This window comes from Tachypleus tridentatus, chromosome 10 (genome assembly GCF_004210375.1).
Source record: "Tachypleus tridentatus isolate NWPU-2018 chromosome 10, ASM421037v1, whole genome shotgun sequence".
Taxonomy (NCBI): Eukaryota; Metazoa; Arthropoda; class Merostomata; order Xiphosura; family Limulidae; genus Tachypleus; species Tachypleus tridentatus.
Window position 1 is genome coordinate 80,605,330 of NC_134834.1, and position 20,637 is coordinate 80,625,966.

General features: G+C 32.5%; 2 protein-coding genes across 11 annotated transcripts in view; one reads left to right on the forward strand and one right to left on the reverse strand.

Annotated features, from left to right (window-relative positions):
* The first annotated feature begins 1,016 nt into the window (after positions 1 to 1,016).
* On the forward strand, positions 1,017 to 17,414 carry LOC143229689 (uncharacterized). 5 transcript variants are annotated; one of them, XM_076462400.1, is made up of 5 exons: positions 1,017 to 1,928; positions 2,219 to 2,365; positions 2,508 to 2,766; positions 6,669 to 6,774; positions 15,385 to 17,414. In XM_076462400.1, exon 5 carries the CDS (start codon positions 15,627 to 15,629, stop codon positions 16,494 to 16,496), a length of 870 nt encoding a protein of 289 aa, XP_076318515.1. In that variant the 5' UTR covers positions 1,017 to 1,928; positions 2,219 to 2,365; positions 2,508 to 2,766; positions 6,669 to 6,774; positions 15,385 to 15,626; the 3' UTR covers positions 16,497 to 17,414. The 5 variants fall into 5 exon arrangements, with proteins under 5 accessions (XP_076318515.1, XP_076318513.1, XP_076318516.1 ...); XM_076462398.1 differs by having other exon boundaries at positions 1,017 to 2,365; positions 2,508 to 2,751; XM_076462401.1 differs by lacking the exon at positions 2,219 to 2,365 and having other exon boundaries at positions 1,017 to 2,105; positions 2,508 to 2,751.
* A 1,348-nt stretch (positions 17,415 to 18,762) lies between these two features.
* The window catches only part of LOC143229687 (1,5-anhydro-D-fructose reductase-like), a 28,823-nt gene continuing 26,948 nt past the window's right edge, over positions 18,763 to 20,637 (reverse strand). For 4 of the 6 annotated variants that reach the window (XM_076462392.1, XM_076462387.1, XM_076462390.1 and 1 more), the window contains 3 exons: positions 19,793 to 19,876; positions 19,565 to 19,647; positions 18,763 to 18,947 (listed from right to left, as the gene is read on the reverse strand). In XM_076462392.1, the coding sequence (XP_076318507.1) occupies positions 18,905 to 18,947; positions 19,565 to 19,647; positions 19,793 to 19,876 (210 nt within the window). In that variant the 3' untranslated portion in view covers positions 18,763 to 18,904. The remainder of the gene's footprint in view (positions 18,948 to 19,564; positions 19,648 to 19,792; positions 19,877 to 20,637) is intronic. The other 2 variants (XM_076462389.1, XM_076462391.1) reach the window with 2 other exon arrangements.

The window sequence follows — 20,637 nt, forward strand, 5'->3', positions numbered from 1 at the left end:
CTTTTAGCAGTGTAAGACAAGAAGGAAGGCACCAACCCCAGATCTTGAGCTACTCTTTTATCACCGTCCCATTATAACAACCACATGGCTGAAAAGGCAAATATGATTCATGTGATAGGGATTCGAACTCGCGAGTGCCGGGTTATGAGCCTTAACCACCTAACCATGCCATACCCGATTCATAAGGTGTTTATTTTTTATATACATGATTCATAAAATGTTTATTTTTTTATATACACGTAAGGAAAGCTTTCAAGACGCTTATAGCCAAAGTTATAGTCAAGTCGTTCTCAAATACTTGTTGTGACGCGGTGCATGTTATTTGTTACCAAATAGATTGGTGTACAAGTGCTTTAGAAGTTCTAGGAGTTGATAAGACACAAACATCATGGAATAACAGTAACATGTGAACTCTTGCAGCTAATTCCTAAAGTTTTAACTTCTTGTAATGTTCTGTAATTTAATGTTGTGCGCTTTTGAAAGTGGACATAATGAGTAAAATACCACAGAGCAGCAGATTAAACCAATCATCATCCACGATTCGTGTTAAAGAAACAATAAAATCTTTCATACAAAATTATTGTTCTCATAAAGAACTTACAACAATGGAAAATTCAGAAAATTCGAAAAGATAAACATTGATACGAATGGTATTTTGCGAATACAGAAAAATTGTGAACCGTCTTTATATTTGTCAGAATCTTCAAAAATTATGTAGTGGCAGGTAGAGAGCTCCTAACACTTGTTGAGTCATTATCCTGCGCAAGAAATAAGCAGTGAATAAAATTATTTGAGTAACTCAGCAAAAGAGAAAGAAATAAACGGATTAAATAGATAGATGCACTTAGCAGCAATGAATAGTCAAATAATTCTTACAATAATCTTTAAACTGATTCTAAGTAAATATAGAAAAGAGAAAGACCAAATACTACTTGCAAATATATTACAAATAAGATTCCAAACACTGAACGAATTCAAATAACCAACTCAGCACTTGATGTTAAGTCTTGTAAAACACTAGAAATAGAATTATATTAAGCTGTTTGCATGTAAAGCATTACAACTGACAAACTCAGATTATTTTTGTACTAGGATGGCAGCCTCACCGAATGAAGGTAGACCTGTTAAAACACTAGAAATAAAATTATCTGAAATTGTATACGTTAGAAAATTACAACTGACTAAATCAGATCATTTTTTAATAAGGAGTTAAGAAGTGCAACCTCGGACTGATCAAGTAGGGACAAACAGAGCAGCAAGTTTGTCCACAGAAGAAAGTTAAAACATATCATTTTCTAAATGTTTTGTTCTTGTTGTTGTTCTGAAGTTAAGCACGAAGATACACAATTGGCTATTTGTGCTCTGCCCACCAGGGGTATCGAAACCCGATTTCAAGCGTTGAAATGCTGCAAACATATCACTGTGACACTGGAAGGCAATCCACAACTGAATATACTTTATTTCAACAAACTGCGATTGCACAGCATTATACTTTACTAATGAAAAAGTGGTACTATGATAAGAGAATAACTTTAGTTATTTCTCTATCTGGACTATTTACTTTATGAAAATAACGTAGCGCACGCCGTAACATGGAAACATGGAAGGGTGTAGAATATCAGAGCTCTTCTTCGGAAATAAAAAACAATGAAAACACACCCAGGAAGTGACTAAGATTTTAAATCATCCTTCCGCTAACACCATTTCCTTTGGTTATTAGCTATCACGTGTCTTTTCACTTTGGCTGTAAACTAAATGCAAAAGATATACCTTTAAAATTCTCGGATTTTACGACAACTTCACACTGCATGGTTCAATTTTATCTCCTCTTTTCTGTGCATTCGAATTATTTTATCTATTTCCAGAAAACCATGAGAAAAAATACCACTTCTTGCTGAGTGTGCGTTCAGCGTATTCTTAATTTAAACGTAATGGAGTTCGTAATATAAATGGCTTACGTTAAATAAATTAATTTTGTGAATTTTACGTTAGTTGTTACACAGTTATGTGACGAAGATGTTATAAAATACAACAGTATATTATGTCTAGTGTTCTGTTTTCTTGATATTAAATATAATATCATTATTCTATCACATTCATTTCAGGTATTACTTTTTTATTTTTTTAATATTCATAAACATTAATTTTGTTTGTAGTGTGTGAACATTACCGCTACACACAGGAATATTTTTAACTGCAAAATATATGTTGATCACAGATATGACTCGAGTGCTTCTGCTTTTATACAGAAGGAGTGGCTTAATGAGTCTCTTTAGTTAAAATATCATAAGAAGTGAAGAGTATTATTACAATTGGAAAGATATCTGCCTCTAAGTCAACAGTATAGTGTTCATATGTCCCCACGGTAAGGTATACAGTCTTGTCTATTTATTGTTACTTTTGTTAGTATTGGTTATATTATTTAGTATATGAAATACCATTACTTTTAAGTTTTCTTTATTGTGTATTAATATATGTTTCTAATTTATATTGTCTTGCATTGTTAGCTAAAAACCGACAGAAGGTTGGGCGATCCAAGCCTAAAGTCAACTGTGATCAGATTTGTTGATACATTAGTGAGAGAGTTGTCAATTAGTATCTCCAGAATATCTTCAGTGTTAGAGTCAAAACGGATTCACATAGCCACCCATCTAGAAAGATAGTGATAGGGTGACCACTGGCGATAATGACAGAGTGTAGAACTGAATGGATGTGACTACGTTAAAGAGATGGAAGATCTATCAGAGAAAGGTACATATGAAAATCGTGAGTACATCTCTACAGGTATTATCTTCTAATGCCCCCATAAATTTGAAAACACCTCTCAAATAATTTTTACTGACGGAAAGGGGATTTAAATGGAATATTGTGAGTAGAAAATTTAAGAAATTTACTAATGTTGTAATAGTGAGTAAAAAGTATGATTTTAAAACCTAGTTACTATAACATTGGAAAAAACTTCGAGTTTTACAATACGTTACAGGTTTAACACTAGTTTATTTAAAGTTGTTGTTTTTTAAAATAACAAGAAATAGTTTACCCTATATTTAAACCGGTAAATAAGATAAAACAATTTTAAGATAATATTAAAGATAACATACAGTTAGCGGAAAAGGCATAACAAGTCAATGTGAATCTGGAAGTATTTATATTAGAAAGACGTAACTTAATCTACATTTTTGTTTAAAATTACACAAACGATATTTAAAAACAAAAGTGAGAAAATAAAAATTCAGCAATAGCAGAACATACACGTTAAATATATGGAGGGAATCAAATATATTAAAGCCAATAATGTTCGTGAATATTTCAAAATATTTTAAGTGTAAAAGAAAGATCATGAATTATTAATAGAGTGGAAACACCAACAAATATCTGTACACGAATGTGGTGTGATCTTTTCAGAGGTTAATTAAAGGATTTTAGTTAATGCACAGTAGACATTATCCGATAAAAGTTTGTTTGTTTTTCATTTCGCGAAAAACTACGTGAGGGTTACTAACTCTAGCCATCTCTAATTCAGCAGTAAGGAGAGGACAGCTACGCATCACCACCTACCGCTTAAACTGCATTGCTTAGTGTTCTTAATAAACATGTTGAGATTTTTTAAGATTAGAACTCAAATCAATTTTTTGTGCCGGAATTAGAGTGAGGAGCAACAAGAAACCGTCATAACCAGGTGGGTTAAGACGTCGACTGGTAATATGAGGGTCGCGGGTTCGAATCTCCATCACTCCAAACATACTCAACCTTTCAGCCGTGGGGGCGTAATAATGTGACGGTCAATCCCATTATTCATTGGTAAAAGAGTAGCCCAAGAGTTGGTGGTGGTAAATAGCTACCTTCCCTCTAGTCTTACACGACTAAATTAAGGACGGCTTGTGCAAATAGCCCTCCTGTAGCTTTGCGCGAAATTCAAAACAAAACACACGTAAAGAGCGATAAGACATTTAGTGATTTTTTGCTTTGATTGGTCATGTCTTAGTTTGTAAGTGACACAGATGACACTGTTGTTTTTCTGTGATTGAAATGAAGTTTGTTGCATATTAACTTATGAACACTATGGATATACTATGTCACTCTAATGTAAGGAATAATCGAGATAGTATTATGATGTGCGTTTTTTTGTTGTTTTACAGATTTGGGCCATTGATAATAATTAAGGTAACTGCACATGATTTGTTGTAGTTTGGCAATATATCATAGTGGCTTGTAATAAAATAACATCCATAGTTCACTCTGGCTTACCTACAGACAAAATACATGTTTTTAAACCTGCTTTGGAATTCTGAATAATACTCCCATATAAAAACAAGGGCAGTGTCAGAAGGCTATCCTTCTAAATATGGTATCAACAGTTGATGGTTGGATTCCATCATGGAACCTAGGTCGTGACAGATAACACAGTCTTTGTAACTACATATTAAAATGAAACATCTTTAGCAAAGTAGGACATCCCTTTCTCAAACTGCACTATTCTAATATTGTTGGTGATTCTTTATATATCATAATTATACATTTATTGAAATAAATTTTCGTGTACTCCAACTGGATAACTTAACTCTTTCAACTTGTTTTATCTTGAAAAAAGAAGAGTTTAAATGGTATGATTGAAGTATTTAAGACTATTTATGAAATTCATAGTGTTGGTGCATGATATTTGTCTGTATTTAATGGTGAGAATGGTAAGACTATTAGACACAAATATACATTTTGGCAAGATAGGAGTTATCTTCATTATCGACAGCTTTACTTTTGAATACATTGCCTTTAGATGTTGTATATTCAGTTAATTTTAAAAGAGTTTAAAGGAAAGCTAAATATTTATTTGAATGATAAGGCTATGAATTTTTTAGCGTTTTGTTTAATTTCGAGTGAAACTATAGGTCTACTCAGATGAACCAAAATATCTCTTGTTGTTCTTTAACATTGTTATAGGGAAAGTGTAACATGATTATGTGGTTTAATAACTAGTTAATAAGCATAACCATGTTTGTAACTGTTCTGAACTAATAAGACTTGAATATAAATCTAGAAAGCGAAGAAAGACTTAATGTAAAGAAAAAAATTTAAATGTCTTAATATAACTTTTGGTTAACAGTTAATGATCTTACTTAACATGCTTTTCTTTAATTTCATCTGTGTGACTACTTATGTGACAGGCATGGTCAAGCTGTGTATAAGATGCGTAAGCTTCTTATGTTTGTTTTCACTTACAAAAATTGTACATAGTGATAACATTACATTAGAAAATTGAAAGAAATCGCTTATATGTATTTATAACGAATACAAAGACATACTTATAGGGTAATCTAATGATGAAGAATGGTCCATAACCAACACACAGAAAGTTTTATAAGGCAATCTATTAATGAAAAACAATCCCTAACCACTTCGATAACTGTATTAGTTACAAATCAGATCCCTTGATGGTATTGTTATATAGAAATAATATCACAAGGCTACTTAAAAATATGTAACTGACTGTTTAACTTATATTTTGATATTTATTCGATTGTTAAAGTATTAGTTCAAAAATGAGACCTTCATCCTTAGAATTAAAGTTGATATTAAGGTTTACTTAAACTGGAGTTTTATGGTGCCTTACAGCAATGATTTGAATACAAGGATCTTTTAATAGGTTTGTAAGTCTGCATTACTGTTCAAGAAAAACAAGAATGACTACCTGTTTATACATTTGTCATTCAAAAGTGTATTTATCCCAACTAAATTTATAATTTTGAGAAAATGTGTTTTTAAAAATAAAGTTTTATCTTAGCGAATGAGACAGATGTTCTTAGAAGTACGTATCTTCAGCTACTCCAGTTCATCAATTATTTAGTTCAACTCTAAACATTCTAAATCAAACACATTTATATTCTGACAAGGAAAATAGAATTAATATCTACTTAAAGGACTTTTAGCAATAGCGACCACTTCTAACGATTAAAATATTTTTACTCAGATTTTAATAGAATTAATTTTCAATATTTGACAATTCATCAACACAAAATTGTTCAAGTTTATTTACATTCCGAGTAATTCTCTTATGTACAGCCTCTTTCAAGTAATAACAACGAATTTATATCAAATTTAAGTTGGAACTGTGATTAGGTCTTACCAGACTCTTGCTTATATTATTATTAACCATTCTTAAGTAGATTTTGATGCATGCTTTGGATCATCATTTTGTTAGATCACACAGTTGCAACTTAAACTAAATTTTGTATTGAAGGGCTTCAGGTTATTGGCCAGTTTACTGGAATCCTTTCTGCCGTGTATAGAAACTAAGCTTTTAACGGCTAGAGCAGATATTCTTTACGTAAGCTTTGCACAAAATTAAAAAAAACAAACAAACTTGATACAGAGAAAGTTGTGATAGTACAATGAGTTTTGCGCTTCTTGATAGCAGAAGCAACAAGTTAAAACTGGAAATACTTGGAAATATTCCTGTATTGTTCTTCATTCTTATGACATTTTACAAAAGACATTTGGATAACTCTTTAGTTTTTATCACATTGACATGAGTAATCATGCTATGCTTCACTCAACTTTTAATACTAGCATAAAATCCGGAATTTTCTAGCTTTTACTAGAATTAGGAAATGAATTAGCTTATTTTTGTACATTGTTGGAAAAAAAATATTGTAAGAACTTTTTTCTTTCAGGTTAACCTGAAGATAGCCTTGGAAGTTCGAAACGTTGTTCTCCGCTTATCAAGAAAAGTGTTGATACCCGTACCAACCGTCATGAGATACGATGTAGGATCTATGGGTATGAGTATTGTTAAAGTTGTATTTTTGGATTTTCTGAAAAATATTTGCTAAAATAAGTAACTGTGAACATCTATTTCCTGTAATATTTGCCTAATTTGCAAGAACTAACTTCTTGTTATAAATGCTTTCATATAATTGTTTGCTTTGAAAATTTTAAGGATATAATAAAATTCAGCAAATTTCTTTTAATGCTTGTGGAAAACTGAAAAGTCTTATCAAATGTTTTAAAATAAAAACATAATTGCATTAATCAATAATTCACGTACATAAAACAAATATCTATATTTAATTTTTCTGGAGATATCAAATAATGAGATAATTTGTTCACAAAACTAATTTTAGTGCAGCCAAAAATCACATCAAACGGCTTTGCTTGTGATAATTTATTTGTGCACTGTAAGTACACGCTAATTATTATTTAATACGCCACTATTCTTTCTCATCTTCCAAGTGTACAGAAAGGCTGACATATAGTCTAAACCCAGCTTTTCATCTTTGATTAGTAATTACGCATTACCATTTTTTGGCTGAGAAAGCAACACAATAACAACTTCAGTATTTCAATGTAATGCTATAGTTTGAAATTGAAAAAAAAATACAACTACGTTCTGATACATATTTGACTAATTAAAGTTCAGTTTGAGACTTTGTCCAAATACATGATGTTTGGCTTAAACGTTGTATCATAAATGAAACTATAGAAATAATTTAACTTGACCTTAAAACAAATAAGTGACCTTCCTGTAAAATTTTACAACATTTACATAAATATAAATTCCTTTAACTAATTACTTAATGTGAGGGGAAACAAAACTCACCACAACCATGATAAAAACTGGAATATTTTCAGCTCTGTACATAAGTAATGCCTTGCATATGTTAATAGTTTGCACTCGACGGCTTAAGGGCAACCTGGTTCATAATTTTAAGGATTTATTCCCAGTATAAGAATATAGAACATACTATTACAATTTTTATGATTTCAAATGCTATGATTTGAAAGTCGCTCACGGATCGATAGAAACACTTTCGACATATCTTTAAAATGTTCAATGTAAATGTAAAATTAAGATTTTTTTTATTCTTCTAAGAGAACGTAAACTCTTAAGGTTGCAATTTTTATATTTACAATGTTTTAGTATAAATGAAACTGACATTCTTTAAGAACTTTTGTATCCTATACAGGTTATTGTTTTGTTTTGTTATTAAGCACAAAGGGATATCTGTACTTTGCCGACTACAGGTATCGAAATACGATTTCTACTAATATTCAAAGATAGGAAATAAGAGTCATCAGATTACTGAACATAAGGAATATCAATATTTTATATTCATAAACATCAACATTTGTCACTAAGACAAATAAACAAAAATACTTTTCTTTATTAAAACATTTAGCATATAAACAACAAATTTATCCACAGGTTGTTTGTTTTCGAATTTCGCGCAAAGCCACACGAGGTCTATCTGCGTTAGCCGTCAATAATTTATCAGTGTAAGACTAGAGAGAATGCAGCTAGCCATCACCACCCACAGCCAGCTCTTGGGTTACTCTTTTACCCACGAATAATGAGGTCGATTGTCACATTATAACACCCCAAAGACTGAAGGGGCGAGCATATTTGGTGCGATGGGGGATTCGAACCTGCGACCCTCATATTACGAGTCGAGTGCCTTAATCACCTAGCCATGCCGGCCCCTACTCCATAGCGAGAGGGAACTGAAACTAATAAATTAGGCTGGTGAACATAGCAACGTCACTACAAAATTAGAAATCTAGAAGAAATGAAACAATCCAACGAGCTGAGATTTTTGCATAAAACAACAACCGAATATGAATAATTTCCATTGACAAAACCTTTCAATAAACTTGTACATAACAAATAAGATGTTAGTTGGAAACACGGTCTAATAGAAATAACAGAGTTTCAAGAAACAGTTTTGTTAAAATTATCCAATGAGCTGCTATTTTTGTGTCAATAAAATATTAGTACGAATTTCAAAAAATGTGAAGTAGGAACAGAATACATTATTTAGAAACATTATTTAGATAACAAATAATAGACGTGTTAAACAATTCACCAAGCTAGCATTTTTAGTCGAAAGAAACAATCAGTTTCAACTCATCAAAATCAAGAATGACTATTGTATTAATTTGTATTACGAAGTTCATAGAGACATCTCGTTACATGTCAACTTCACCTATGATATTTTTAGAATACCATATTCAGGTGATATCATACTATGATATTTGTTTAATAATGAAACTTAATAAAATGCTGAAAAAATTGTACAAAATATCAGGTGAATGAAGTTTTAAAACGTGTTTTCAGTGTAATATAGAAAAAAAACCCTAAAAATTTTATATCGTTTTTACATCATAATTAAAACTAATACTTAGCACATTAACGCTAAAGTTTCTAACATTATGCCACATGTAAAATGTACAGTTTTTCGTACAATAAAATTAGTATTCCACATAATCATGCTAAAACACAAAAACTCTAAAACTTTTAAATTTTTTAGCAAAACAACCGTTTACGTTTTAAGAAACCAAGACACCGAAAGCGGAATGTACCAAATTCAGGTTGACATAACTTAGTTGAAGGTCATCCAGCTACTGTTGAAGGTCGTGAAGCACTTCATCTCAATGATTCCCTCCATTTAACAGCTAGGATTAAATAGAAAAGTCACGAAAACGTAACGTGCTGTTACCTAAATGGAAATGTTATGTGGAGACAATACTTCTCCACATAATTGATATGTCCTACAATTCTATAGTGGGCATTTCTAACCCTTCAGATTAGCGTCAGAAGTGTAACTATATAAATTATTATATTTTCGTTTCTCTAATTAAATGTCTTTAAAAACTGTATCATTTTAATTATCTGGTACATGTCCACGTATTCTTTGTCTCAGTACCTTCTTTATTCATCTCTGAAGGCATGTTTTGACCTTTCTTTACCAAATCAGAAACAAATTTTGCACCCGTAAAACAGTTTTTTTTTTCAATTTAATGTAAAGTGTTACTTTAATAAACTTACATTTATGGACGTTTTTTCTTCAAATAATAGTTTTTTACATCACCTGAACTAGATGAAGTACTCTCAGGTACACTTTACCTAAATACCTGAACTAGATGAAGTACTCTCAGGTACACTTTACCTAAATACCTGAACTAGATGAAGTACTCTCAGGTACACTTTACCTAAATACCTGAACTAGATGAAGTACTCTCAGGTACACTTTACCTAAATACCTGAACTAGATGAAGTACTCTCAGGTACACTTTACCTAAATACCTGAACTAGATGAAGTACTCTCAGGTACACTTTACCTAAATACCTGAACCAGATGAAGAACTCTTAGGTACACTTTAAATAAATACCTGAACTAGATGAAGTACTCTCAGGTACACTTTACCTAAGTACCTGAACTAGATTAAATACTCTCAGGTACACATTACCTAAATACCTGAACTTGATCAAGTACTCCCAGGTACACTTTACCTAAATACCTGAACTAGATGAAGAACTCTCAGGTACACTTTACCTAATTAGAAATAATTCTACAAATCTAAACAATGAAAACGTTGTGACTGAAGAAGAGAGAAAGGTGTAAAAATGGTAAATTAATTTGTATATAAAACTAGAATAAATAAACAAGTAAGCTTACTTCATTTGTAAACAACCCTACCCCTGCTAGTACAAAGGTAAGTCTTCGGGTTTACAACGTTAAAATAATCGGTTCGTTCCCCTCGTTGGGCTCAGCAGATGGCCCGATGTGGCTTTACTATAAGAAAACACGCACATTCTAAACAAGTTAATATCCCGAAACAGTTACTTCTGAATAAATACCTTAACCCTCTTAATAAAAAATTATTGTATCTAAATGCCTCTTGTATTTGTTGTTTTCCATTAGAAGGAGCAAGCACTGATTCTGCTCTGTTCATGGATAATTTATATATATACACTTGGTTGGAATCCATGTGATATCATAAAATATTTCCGTCTCTTCAATTAATCTGTGGAAAGTCAATTTCTTAGCGTGCACAGTGGTTGGCAGGAGAGTGCTGATCTTACCACTGGTCAACAGTTCAATCTTAGTAATGGCAACAGATATCCTTAGTAGTTTTGCCGTAAATACAAAATAAAATTGCACTCTGAGTTTCAGATATTTAAGCTTGTATAATTATTTATTTTCATCATTAGTATAATTATTTATAATTATTATTTTATATGTGTTATTGGAATTTTCTAGAGATAGAATGTTTTCTTGTTTCCGAAATTATTCCCTGGTTGGACAATGGTAAGTCTACGGACTTGTAATATCAAAAGTGAATATTCAGCTTTACCTGCGTGCACATATTTTCAAATACGTTTGTTTGTTTGTTTTGAATTTTGCACAAACCTACACGAGGGCTATCTGAGCTAGCCGTCCTTAATATAGCAGTGTAAGACAAGAGGGAAGGCAGATAGTCATCACTACCCACCGCCAACTCTTGGGCTACTCTTTTACCAACGAATAGTGGGATTAACCGTACATTATAACGTCCCCACGGGTGAGATGACGAGCATGAGAAGGTGTTTATGATGTTTTACGTTATTAATTTTGTAAGGTATTATGTTGTGATTCTTACTCACTTTTATACATCTCCGAGAAGATCAGCGGTACCTTTACGAACTTACAATCCTAAAACTCTGAATTCGATTTCCTACTGTAAAACCATCTCGGCTCATAGATTGTTAACCATTTCACTAGGTGAAATATTCGGTTTGTGAGTCGATTACAGTTATTGTATTAGTTTATTTACAGTTCTATACGCTGGAAACTTTACCGTTTGTTACATGTGAGTCATGCTAGTTTAAGTGCCAAACCCACGTATTTAGAGGATAATCAAAATGTAGATATTTAAAACTGTCGAGTGAAAAGTGCGTGAGCTTTTACAAATGTCAGCTTCAGTCAATTGATGTCTGGTTGAAAATTAGTGAATTACCTGGTATTTTTAAATGATTAAAAACAATGTTACTCGTTTATTACCTATTACGGTTTTAATGCTTATTATACATGTGATGGACTTGATATTTTAAACCTTCATAAATAACTTTTTTTTCTCATTCGGTAATTAAGCTTCCAGAATTGCGTCTTTCAATTAAAAACTCTCAATATTACACGCAAAAATGCCACATTATATTAGAGTTTAACACTAAATTTCAAGGATGGTTCCCTACAGTGGACATGAAGCAAGTTGCCCATTCGTCACAAACATGTGACAGAAATTATTGTTTGTTACAAATTTTTTAAGCATTAGAAGTGAGGTTATGGACCAGTCGTCATTATCTCTACTGAGAGCTAATAACGTTTTTGATGATACGTTATTTGTTAAGACAAACCATATGTAAAAATAACAACTCAAGTTCAGTTTTTTACGGGGATAAAACAACTTTCAGTTTATTCTTCTTGTAATGAGAGTAAAATATTAAGAATATTTTCATACTTATGGCATAAGCTGTTGCGAATAAAAATCAATGTTCTTTTTATGTTATATCCAATACGATGACTTAAAACAACTTTTTAATTTTTTTATTACTGTTAATCAGTTTATAACTTATTCTTTTCATACGTTTTGGTCAGTAGTCGGCTATAGTGATCATGAAAGATCTCTAAAGAGCTATTCTGTGTATTGTTCTTAGCAGAGGTTCGAGCCTAGATATTCTTGATGGAAATTCGGTACGTTATCAACTCCACACAGTAATACCGATTTCGGACATTCCTAACTTATGAGTTTCTTTTGCAATCAGACATAGAAGTGGGGAAAAACCAGATAAATAATTTGTAAAACAGTAAAATATGTTTTAATATGACTGCAAGTAGTTATGATGACGAGAAACCCACTTGAAGTAAAAATGTATTCAAAAGACGTGTGGTATGTGTATTAAAATTTTAATTCAAATAAAGTTCAGTACAACGTTTAAAAGTCAACTTTCAGATAATATTTTAATAAACATACCAGCCTCATTCACAATACATGGCTTATCGCTGCTGTTAGATAGATCAAAACTGACCATTGTCAGTTATTTGAAATATTTATCAAATATATAGCAACAATGTTTCAAAACATGAGATAATTCAAATGATAATGAAATTTCACATATTTAAGTGCAATTGACCTTTCATTTTGTAAACAAAATTTGTTCTAAGCCACTAATACAGTCCGATAACTTGCTGTATGTTGAGTACAGTATGCCATAATCGTACGCTAACCCGTCAGTTATTGATAAGATACAGTTTGTGTTTTGTGCGATAACATAATGAGCTTACACAGATAGCGGCAATGTTTCATCATTGATAATTACGTTTTAAAAAACGTACAGTTTAATTAAATATAAAGAGTGTATTTCAGTGATATGTATGACTACATATTTAGTTTCTAAAGTGAACAATCTATTTTCAATATGTTGTAAACAGACAGACAGCGACAGTGTATTCTAATTGACTTCTATTATAATAAAAGATTTTATACATATATTGTAATTGTCACACGTCTAACTAGGATAAAACTTTCACCTTATTTTGGGAAGATTGAAACACTCTGATAGGTTTCTGGTACAGTATATAATAGTATATGGTGAGAAGTAAAATATTCATTTAAACATTAAGTAAATCTGAGAATCTTTACTCACGTGATTGAGTTTTAATTGAGATATTGTTCTTTCAGGACTATTTAAATGATAAGGAAAAGTAATTAATTTAATGGTAATAAGTGTTTTATGACAAATTAATTATAAATGTATTAATTAATTAATATTATATATCTTTGTTAATGAAAATTTAATTATTATTGAATTATTACTACGAGTCTTTTTTCATTAATGATTTAGTTATAACTGATTAGTGTTAAAAGTCCTATTTATATCGAATTAATTAATGCATCATTATTGAGTGATGTTTTGAACTTTACCAAGTGATACTACTACGTAGTCATCCAAGCGATATGTGGGACTATGAGAAAATGATAACAGTGAAAATGGCCTAAAATCGCGTCCTCTGGTGATATCTTTTAGAATTCTCACGTCTTTATCTTTGATGACATCTTTCCCTGACCCCTTGTCCTCATTCTTCTCGTGCATCCAGAATTGAGTATTAACTACTTACAGAGATACTTTCTCATTTCTGATAGAAAATATGACTCATTGAGGAAACAGAAAGACAAACTTTGTACCAATTTATCTGCAATAACTTTTAACGTTTGGAAAGAAAAGAATATGACAATAAGTAGTAACACCAAAAGAATGGGATATAAGCCAGACATGGGACAAAAGAACTTTACATTTATTTAATTCATAACACACAAACTCAACTTAACATAAATCAAGTCAGTGAAACCTGGATGCCCCTCTTCAGAAACATCTGTACAGTTAGATTATTAAATCAGCTAACGAACCAGAGTTTCATTCTAATGTTTTACAAAAAAATGTTATCCTGTTTTTTCGACGATTTCTATAATTCACTGAATAAGAGAGTCATAAGTTATGAATTTCCGTAATCGACATTACTGAGTTGGGTGAATAACATATCGTATTTTCCTAACAACTGCTGTAAGTTTTCCTCTTTATTATTAGTACTTATTCTCTTCTTTATCGAGTGATTCGTTTGTGCATTAGTTTGTTTTTGAATTTCGCACAAAGCTACTGTGCTAGCCGTCCCTAATTTAGCAGTGTAAGACTAGAGGAAAGGCAGCTAGTCATCACCACCCACCGCCAACTCTTGGGCTACTCTTTTACCAACGAAAAGTGGGATTGACCGTCACATTATAACGCCCTTACGGCTGGGAGGGCGAGCATTTTAACGCGACTCGGATGCGAACCCGTGACGCTTAGATTACGATCGCATGCCTTAACGCGCTCGGCCATGCCGGGCCGCATAAGTGATAAGAGTTAAATATATATGTAAAAACGGCTGGTATAGGTTGAGAACATTTTTTTATGTAGAGGAGCGAACAATGTATCCACCTTCTTCGGTCATCGTTGGTAAAACGGTGTAATGTTGCGCATCACTATTTCAAGAGGTTTCTTATGTGTAAAGCTCAACTCTAAGAGAAAATAGGATTTCTTTCCTGTTCCTCAACGTTCGAAAATATTTTGCAAGGTTATATGATCCCTGTGTATCACATCATAATGTTTACAAAGAATGACACTTTAGGAAATAGTTTCTCAATCTGAAGGAAAATATGACGGGTCAATAACAGTGTGCAACACTCAAAAAAGTACAAGAGACCTGTGGCCATTTTTATATGCAAAATGACATGGGAAATCCATTTCTGGCCTTCTTTTTGTTGAATTAGGCATGGTTTTTGCAGAATTGTCACTGTATACCCTTTTTTGTCATTATTATTAAATAAAATTCTCCACCGCATTCTAAAGTGGTTTTCAACCCGGGGCTGGAGACCAATCTTAGTAACACCTACAATGTGATATGATTAATAGCACAGTACAGTTTAAAATCATATTTTCTGGTTTATTATTATGTGCTTATATTTATTTGAGTTTATCACTTAATATTTTATACTTCAAAGTTTGTGTTTAATGTTGTTTATTTTTTCTTTCAGATCTTATTTGTTTTCAACAATGAGTGCAAGACAGTGCAAAAATGATCCAAACAGATTCTGTTGCATGTGTGGGGAATTAACTTTTGTTAAAGAAAAGCGCAGTACTACACGCCGTATCAAGAAAATGTACAAGGCGTACTTCGTTTGTGACTTGGAGACCAGGACAAGTCATGGACTCCTCATGTGTGTTGCCTTACATGTGTGAAGACAATGAGTGCCTGGTATGCTAGAAAAATGTTCACATGAAGTTTGGTGTGCCAATGATTTGGAGTGAGCATAAAGATCACTCTAATGATTGCTATTTTTGTAAGCAAGACTTTATAGGCTGTACTACAGCAAAGAAAAAGAAACACATTGTTTACCCAAATTTGCAATCAGCAATACGCCCAGTAGAGCACTCAAAAAATTTACCTGTGCCCAAACCTCCAGATCAAGAAATGCAGAGTTCCAGCAGTGCAGATGAACATTCCAGTGGTGAATATGTGGAGCCCAATCATCCAGAAAGCGAGAATAAACCAATACCATTTTCTCAAGAGGCTCTAAATGACTTGTGCAGGGATCTCTATTTAATCAAAGACAAAAGTGAGTTTCTGGCATCAAGGCTTCAAGAACGTAATCTTCTTGAGAAAGGAGTGAAGATAACACTGTACAGGAAACGTACAGAGGATCTGCTTGCATTATTCACCATGAAGGAAGACTTATGCTTTTGTAATGACATCACTTTACTTTGTAAGCAACTGGAAATGTCATATGATAACACCAACTGGCGACTTTGCATAGATGCATCCAAGGACAGCATCAAAGCTGTTCTGCTACACAATAGTAATACTCTGCCTTCTGTTCCCATAGCTTATAGCACAACCATGAAAGAATCATATGAAAATCTGAAAGCATTTCTAACAAGCATACAGTATGATGACCATAACTACCATATTTGTGCAGATTTCAAGGTTGTGGCCATGTTTACTGGCTTTCAGCTTGGCTATAATTTTGCTACTTCAAGTGCTTATGGAACTCCAGAGCAAGAACTGAACATTATGTACGCAAGGACTGGCCGATCCGAGATGAAATTGAGCAAGGAAAACACAACATCATGCACAAACCACTTGTGAAAAGTGATAGAATTCTTTTACCACCTTTGCATATTAAACTTTGTTTGTTTAAGCAATTTGTGAAAGCCTTGGACAAGGAATCCTCCACATTTGCATATCTTGCAGAGAAGTTCCCTTCCCTGAGTCAAGCTAAAATTAAAAAAGGTATCTTCATAGGTCCCCAAATTCGAAAAATTGTACTTGATGAAACCTTCATCACACATCTCAAGAGAAAAGAGAATCTTTCCTTTGAATCATTCAAGAACGTTTGTGATAACTTCCTGGGGAACCATCGTTCAGAAGACTATGTGCAAGTTGTGAATGGTCTGCTGAGTCATTATCATGATGTTGGATGTAACATGTCTCTAAAAGTTCATGTGCTCCACTCTCATTTGGATTTTTTTTGCGGAAAATCTTGGTGATGTGAGTGATAAACATGGCGAGAGATTCCATCAGGATATTTTAGTGATGGAACGACGATTTAAAGGAAAATGGAACCCTGGCATGTTGGCAGACTACTGCTGGGGTATAAAAATAGAAGATCACACTCCACACAAGAGGCTTAGAAGAACAAAAGTTGTTTAAACTGACAGGTGTGTGTTTTAATTCATAACCAATAAATGTTTTGTTATACCAACTAAATTTTTGTTTTGTTTTTTGTAACTTTCAGTAAATGCAATGTTGTGTTCAATACACGATATTTTGCAGTATATTATAAAACATATGGTTCATGTTACATGAAAACGGTGCTTAATCTGGAGGAATAAAGGTCAGATTCAGAATCAGGACAAATATTTGACCCAGAAACAAATCTTACTTAACTTGTACTTTTTTTTGAACCTGAAATTTGTTGCACTGTGTAATTTTCGATATAGCAACACGAAGAACAATAGTGTAGTTTTCGGAATTGAGTGTCCAATAAAGGAATTTTTACCACAATGCGAGGAAAGTCGAAGCTTTGTTTGTGTTATGAGACGTAATAGTAATGATAATATCCTCAAATATGAATAACTAATTACAAATTACACTAAACTACTATTCTAGGTATTACCTATAACGATAGTGGATCCAATCATAATAGCCTTACTCTATGTACTTAGAAATGGCATTAGATTAAATTGCTTTTAGACTTTTGAGTTGGCATTAGTTGAGCAGACTTCATATAGATTCAAAAGTTCAAAGTAATTTAATCTAATGCCATTTCTAAGTACACACTCATAGAAGAAAAGTGTGATTTTCAATTTTTGTTCTACTGTCTCAGTTTCCTCTGTTTAGTACCTTCATACCTCCTGCCAGTACAGCGGTAAGTCTACGGATTTATAACGCTAAAATTAGGGGTTCAATTCCCCTCGGTAGGCTTAGCACATGGCCCGATGTGCCTTTCATATGTCATCTTCGAAACTTCCAGAAGTTTACCTAAATGATCAGACATCCCTCATGTTGTCTAAATATATCATATACTTTGCTGTAGAATTTACCAAGATGACAAAATAATTAATAAGTCACAATAATTTACGTCTCTCACAAGTAATTATTGTTTTCTTAGTCATGTGGCATTTATAATGTATTTGTTTCTATGGCGATTTCTTTTCTAAACATTCTTTATAAACATGCTACTGTAATGAAGTGTTATTAGTTTCCCATCGTGTTTTTAAAAGGTTGGTATTAAAGAACGATAGATAAAAGTTCTGAATAATTCTTACAAAACACAACATTGGAAATGTATGGTAACCAATCAAGGGCCAATAACAAAACCCACAATAAAGAACAACAACTGTTCTTCAACCCCTGACCCCCCAAATTTACTTTGAATCGCTATTTAAATGTAAGATAAATTCTTAAAGTAATATAAACGTATTCTATGTAACACTTGTGTTATTAAAATACAATAATTTTAATGTATTTCTAGTTGTTACTGATTCGATAGTGACCAATGTTATGTACTTTAGTTGCCTAAAGATACACATGTTCATATAAAAGTCACTTTTTAGACAAATTTAGCTGAGCTCATTAGCATAAAAAAGCTTCAGATATAAAACAAACAAGCTTAATGAGTACATGAAATTAAAAGTAACATTATCTAGATTCTTTTCAAATAGTAAAGACGTGTACACTTTAGTCTGTTACAATACAATTAAATCAATGGAAACCTCCTTCATAAAGGATAAAACTTCTAGATTCCTGTGACTACTTCACGGGTACCAAAACTAAAATTCTCCTATTATTGACAGTAAATACTGTGTTTGTGTTAGAGTTTTTTACTGAACTAAGAGATAAAAAAGGAAAGTGTGTGAAACAATCACTTTATTTAAACAGTAATTTTACTATTTCCCAAATATATTTAAGCATCCAAAGTAGAAATGATATCTGAATAACATAAAATTAAGTCTTCAACACTCGTTTATCATCAATTTTCATCAATACATCACTCAAACTGGGATTTTGAAAGGAAAATTTGGATGGTCTTCCATCCTGAAAAGAATAAAAAAAAAAACCAGTTCCAGCTCCGTTAAACAAACAATGAAAAATCACTTTATTTTTAATGTTTCTTCTGTATGCGTAATGCTAAATCTGTAAAAGATAAAACGTATTTGGTTTATTTTTTTTAATTATTGTTTGTTTGAATTTCGCGAAAAGCTATACGAGGACTATCTGTGCTAGCTGTCCCTAATTTAGCAATGTAAGGTAATACAGCTAGTTATCACCACCCACCGCCAAATCTTGGGCTACTCTTTTACCAACGAATAGTGGGATTGACTGTAACATTATAACGCCCTCCCACTGCTGATAGGACGAACATGTTTGGTGAGACGGGGACTCGAACCCACGACTCTCAGATTACGAGTCGAGCGCCCTATACATCTGGCCATATCGGGCCTTTAAAATTATTATATGAGTCAAAATGATAGACTGAAGAACATTATTCCAAGTTCTATCACTCTAAGCTATTTATTAATTTATATCTAGATATACATCTTTATTAAGTAACTAAGTCAAATAACATTTAAAATCTAAAATAATTAAGTTAAAACTTATTATTTCAATATATTTAAGAAATATAGATTGAAGCTGAATACATAAAAACTTACCCATCATATTTAAATAATCTAATATTCTTATCCAAGGCATTTATCTGATTTACTTCTTCTTCGGACAAGTTGAAATCAAAGATCTATGTAATGGTAAAATATAAAACAACAACAAATAAACGTTCACAATAATAAAATAATATGATCCAAAATAATACAAATGAAACACATTACAATATTAATTGTATATTTTACTGAGCCCTCACATCCAAGAAGAAAAAAACTTACCTCGAAGTTTTCTTTGATCCTTATTGGTTTTGAACTTTTTGGAATAACTATAATTCGTCGCTGAATCAACCATCGCAACAAGATCTAAAATAATAGAAATAATTTCATGTAAATTAAAACTATAAAGGTGTACACTCAACCCCGTGGTGGGCAGAGCAGAGGTAGCCCTTGTGTCGTTTGTGCTTAGGGCCCGGGATGGCCATAGCCAAACGTGTTGAGGCGTGCGACTCGTAAGGTGAGGGTCGCAGGTTCGCATCTCCGTCGCGCCAAACATGCTCGCCCTTTCAGCCGTGGGGGCGTTATAATGTGACGGTCAATCCCACTATTCTTTGGTAAAAGAGTAGCCCAAGAGTTGGCGGTGAGTGGTGATGACTTCCCTCTAGTCTTACACTGCTAAATTAGCGACGGCTAGCACAGATAGCTCTCGAGTAGCTTTGTGCGAAATTCAAAAAACAAACAAACTTTGTGCTTAGTTCCAAACAAACAAGAATACAAAAACTAAATCACAAAAATATAAAATGAAAAATAATTTGGAGTTCTGAAATATTTTATTCTGTTTTTACCTATCCAAGCTCATTAGGGTAATATGCTGTAAAAATGGAAGACCTCTGGATATACTAACTCAGAAGATCAGTCAAAAAGCCCACCCAAAAAGATACATCTAAAATCTTTGTGAATTAAGAGAAATTTGTTAAATAAAACAAGCTGCTTATTTATACAGTCATTTGGTATTTTATTAAGATTACAGAATTCTAAATCATTATTACACTGTGCACTAACAGCTCCATGGTACTGGAATTGCTGAATGTTACATCTTCAACAAGTGAAAACATTTCCTTGTAGTT

Excerpts from the sequence above, each read along its gene's own strand:
- LOC143229689 (XM_076462398.1), top strand. The coding sequence starts at position 15,627 with ATGAAGTTTGGTGTGCCAATGATTTGGAGTGAGCATAAAGATCACTCT.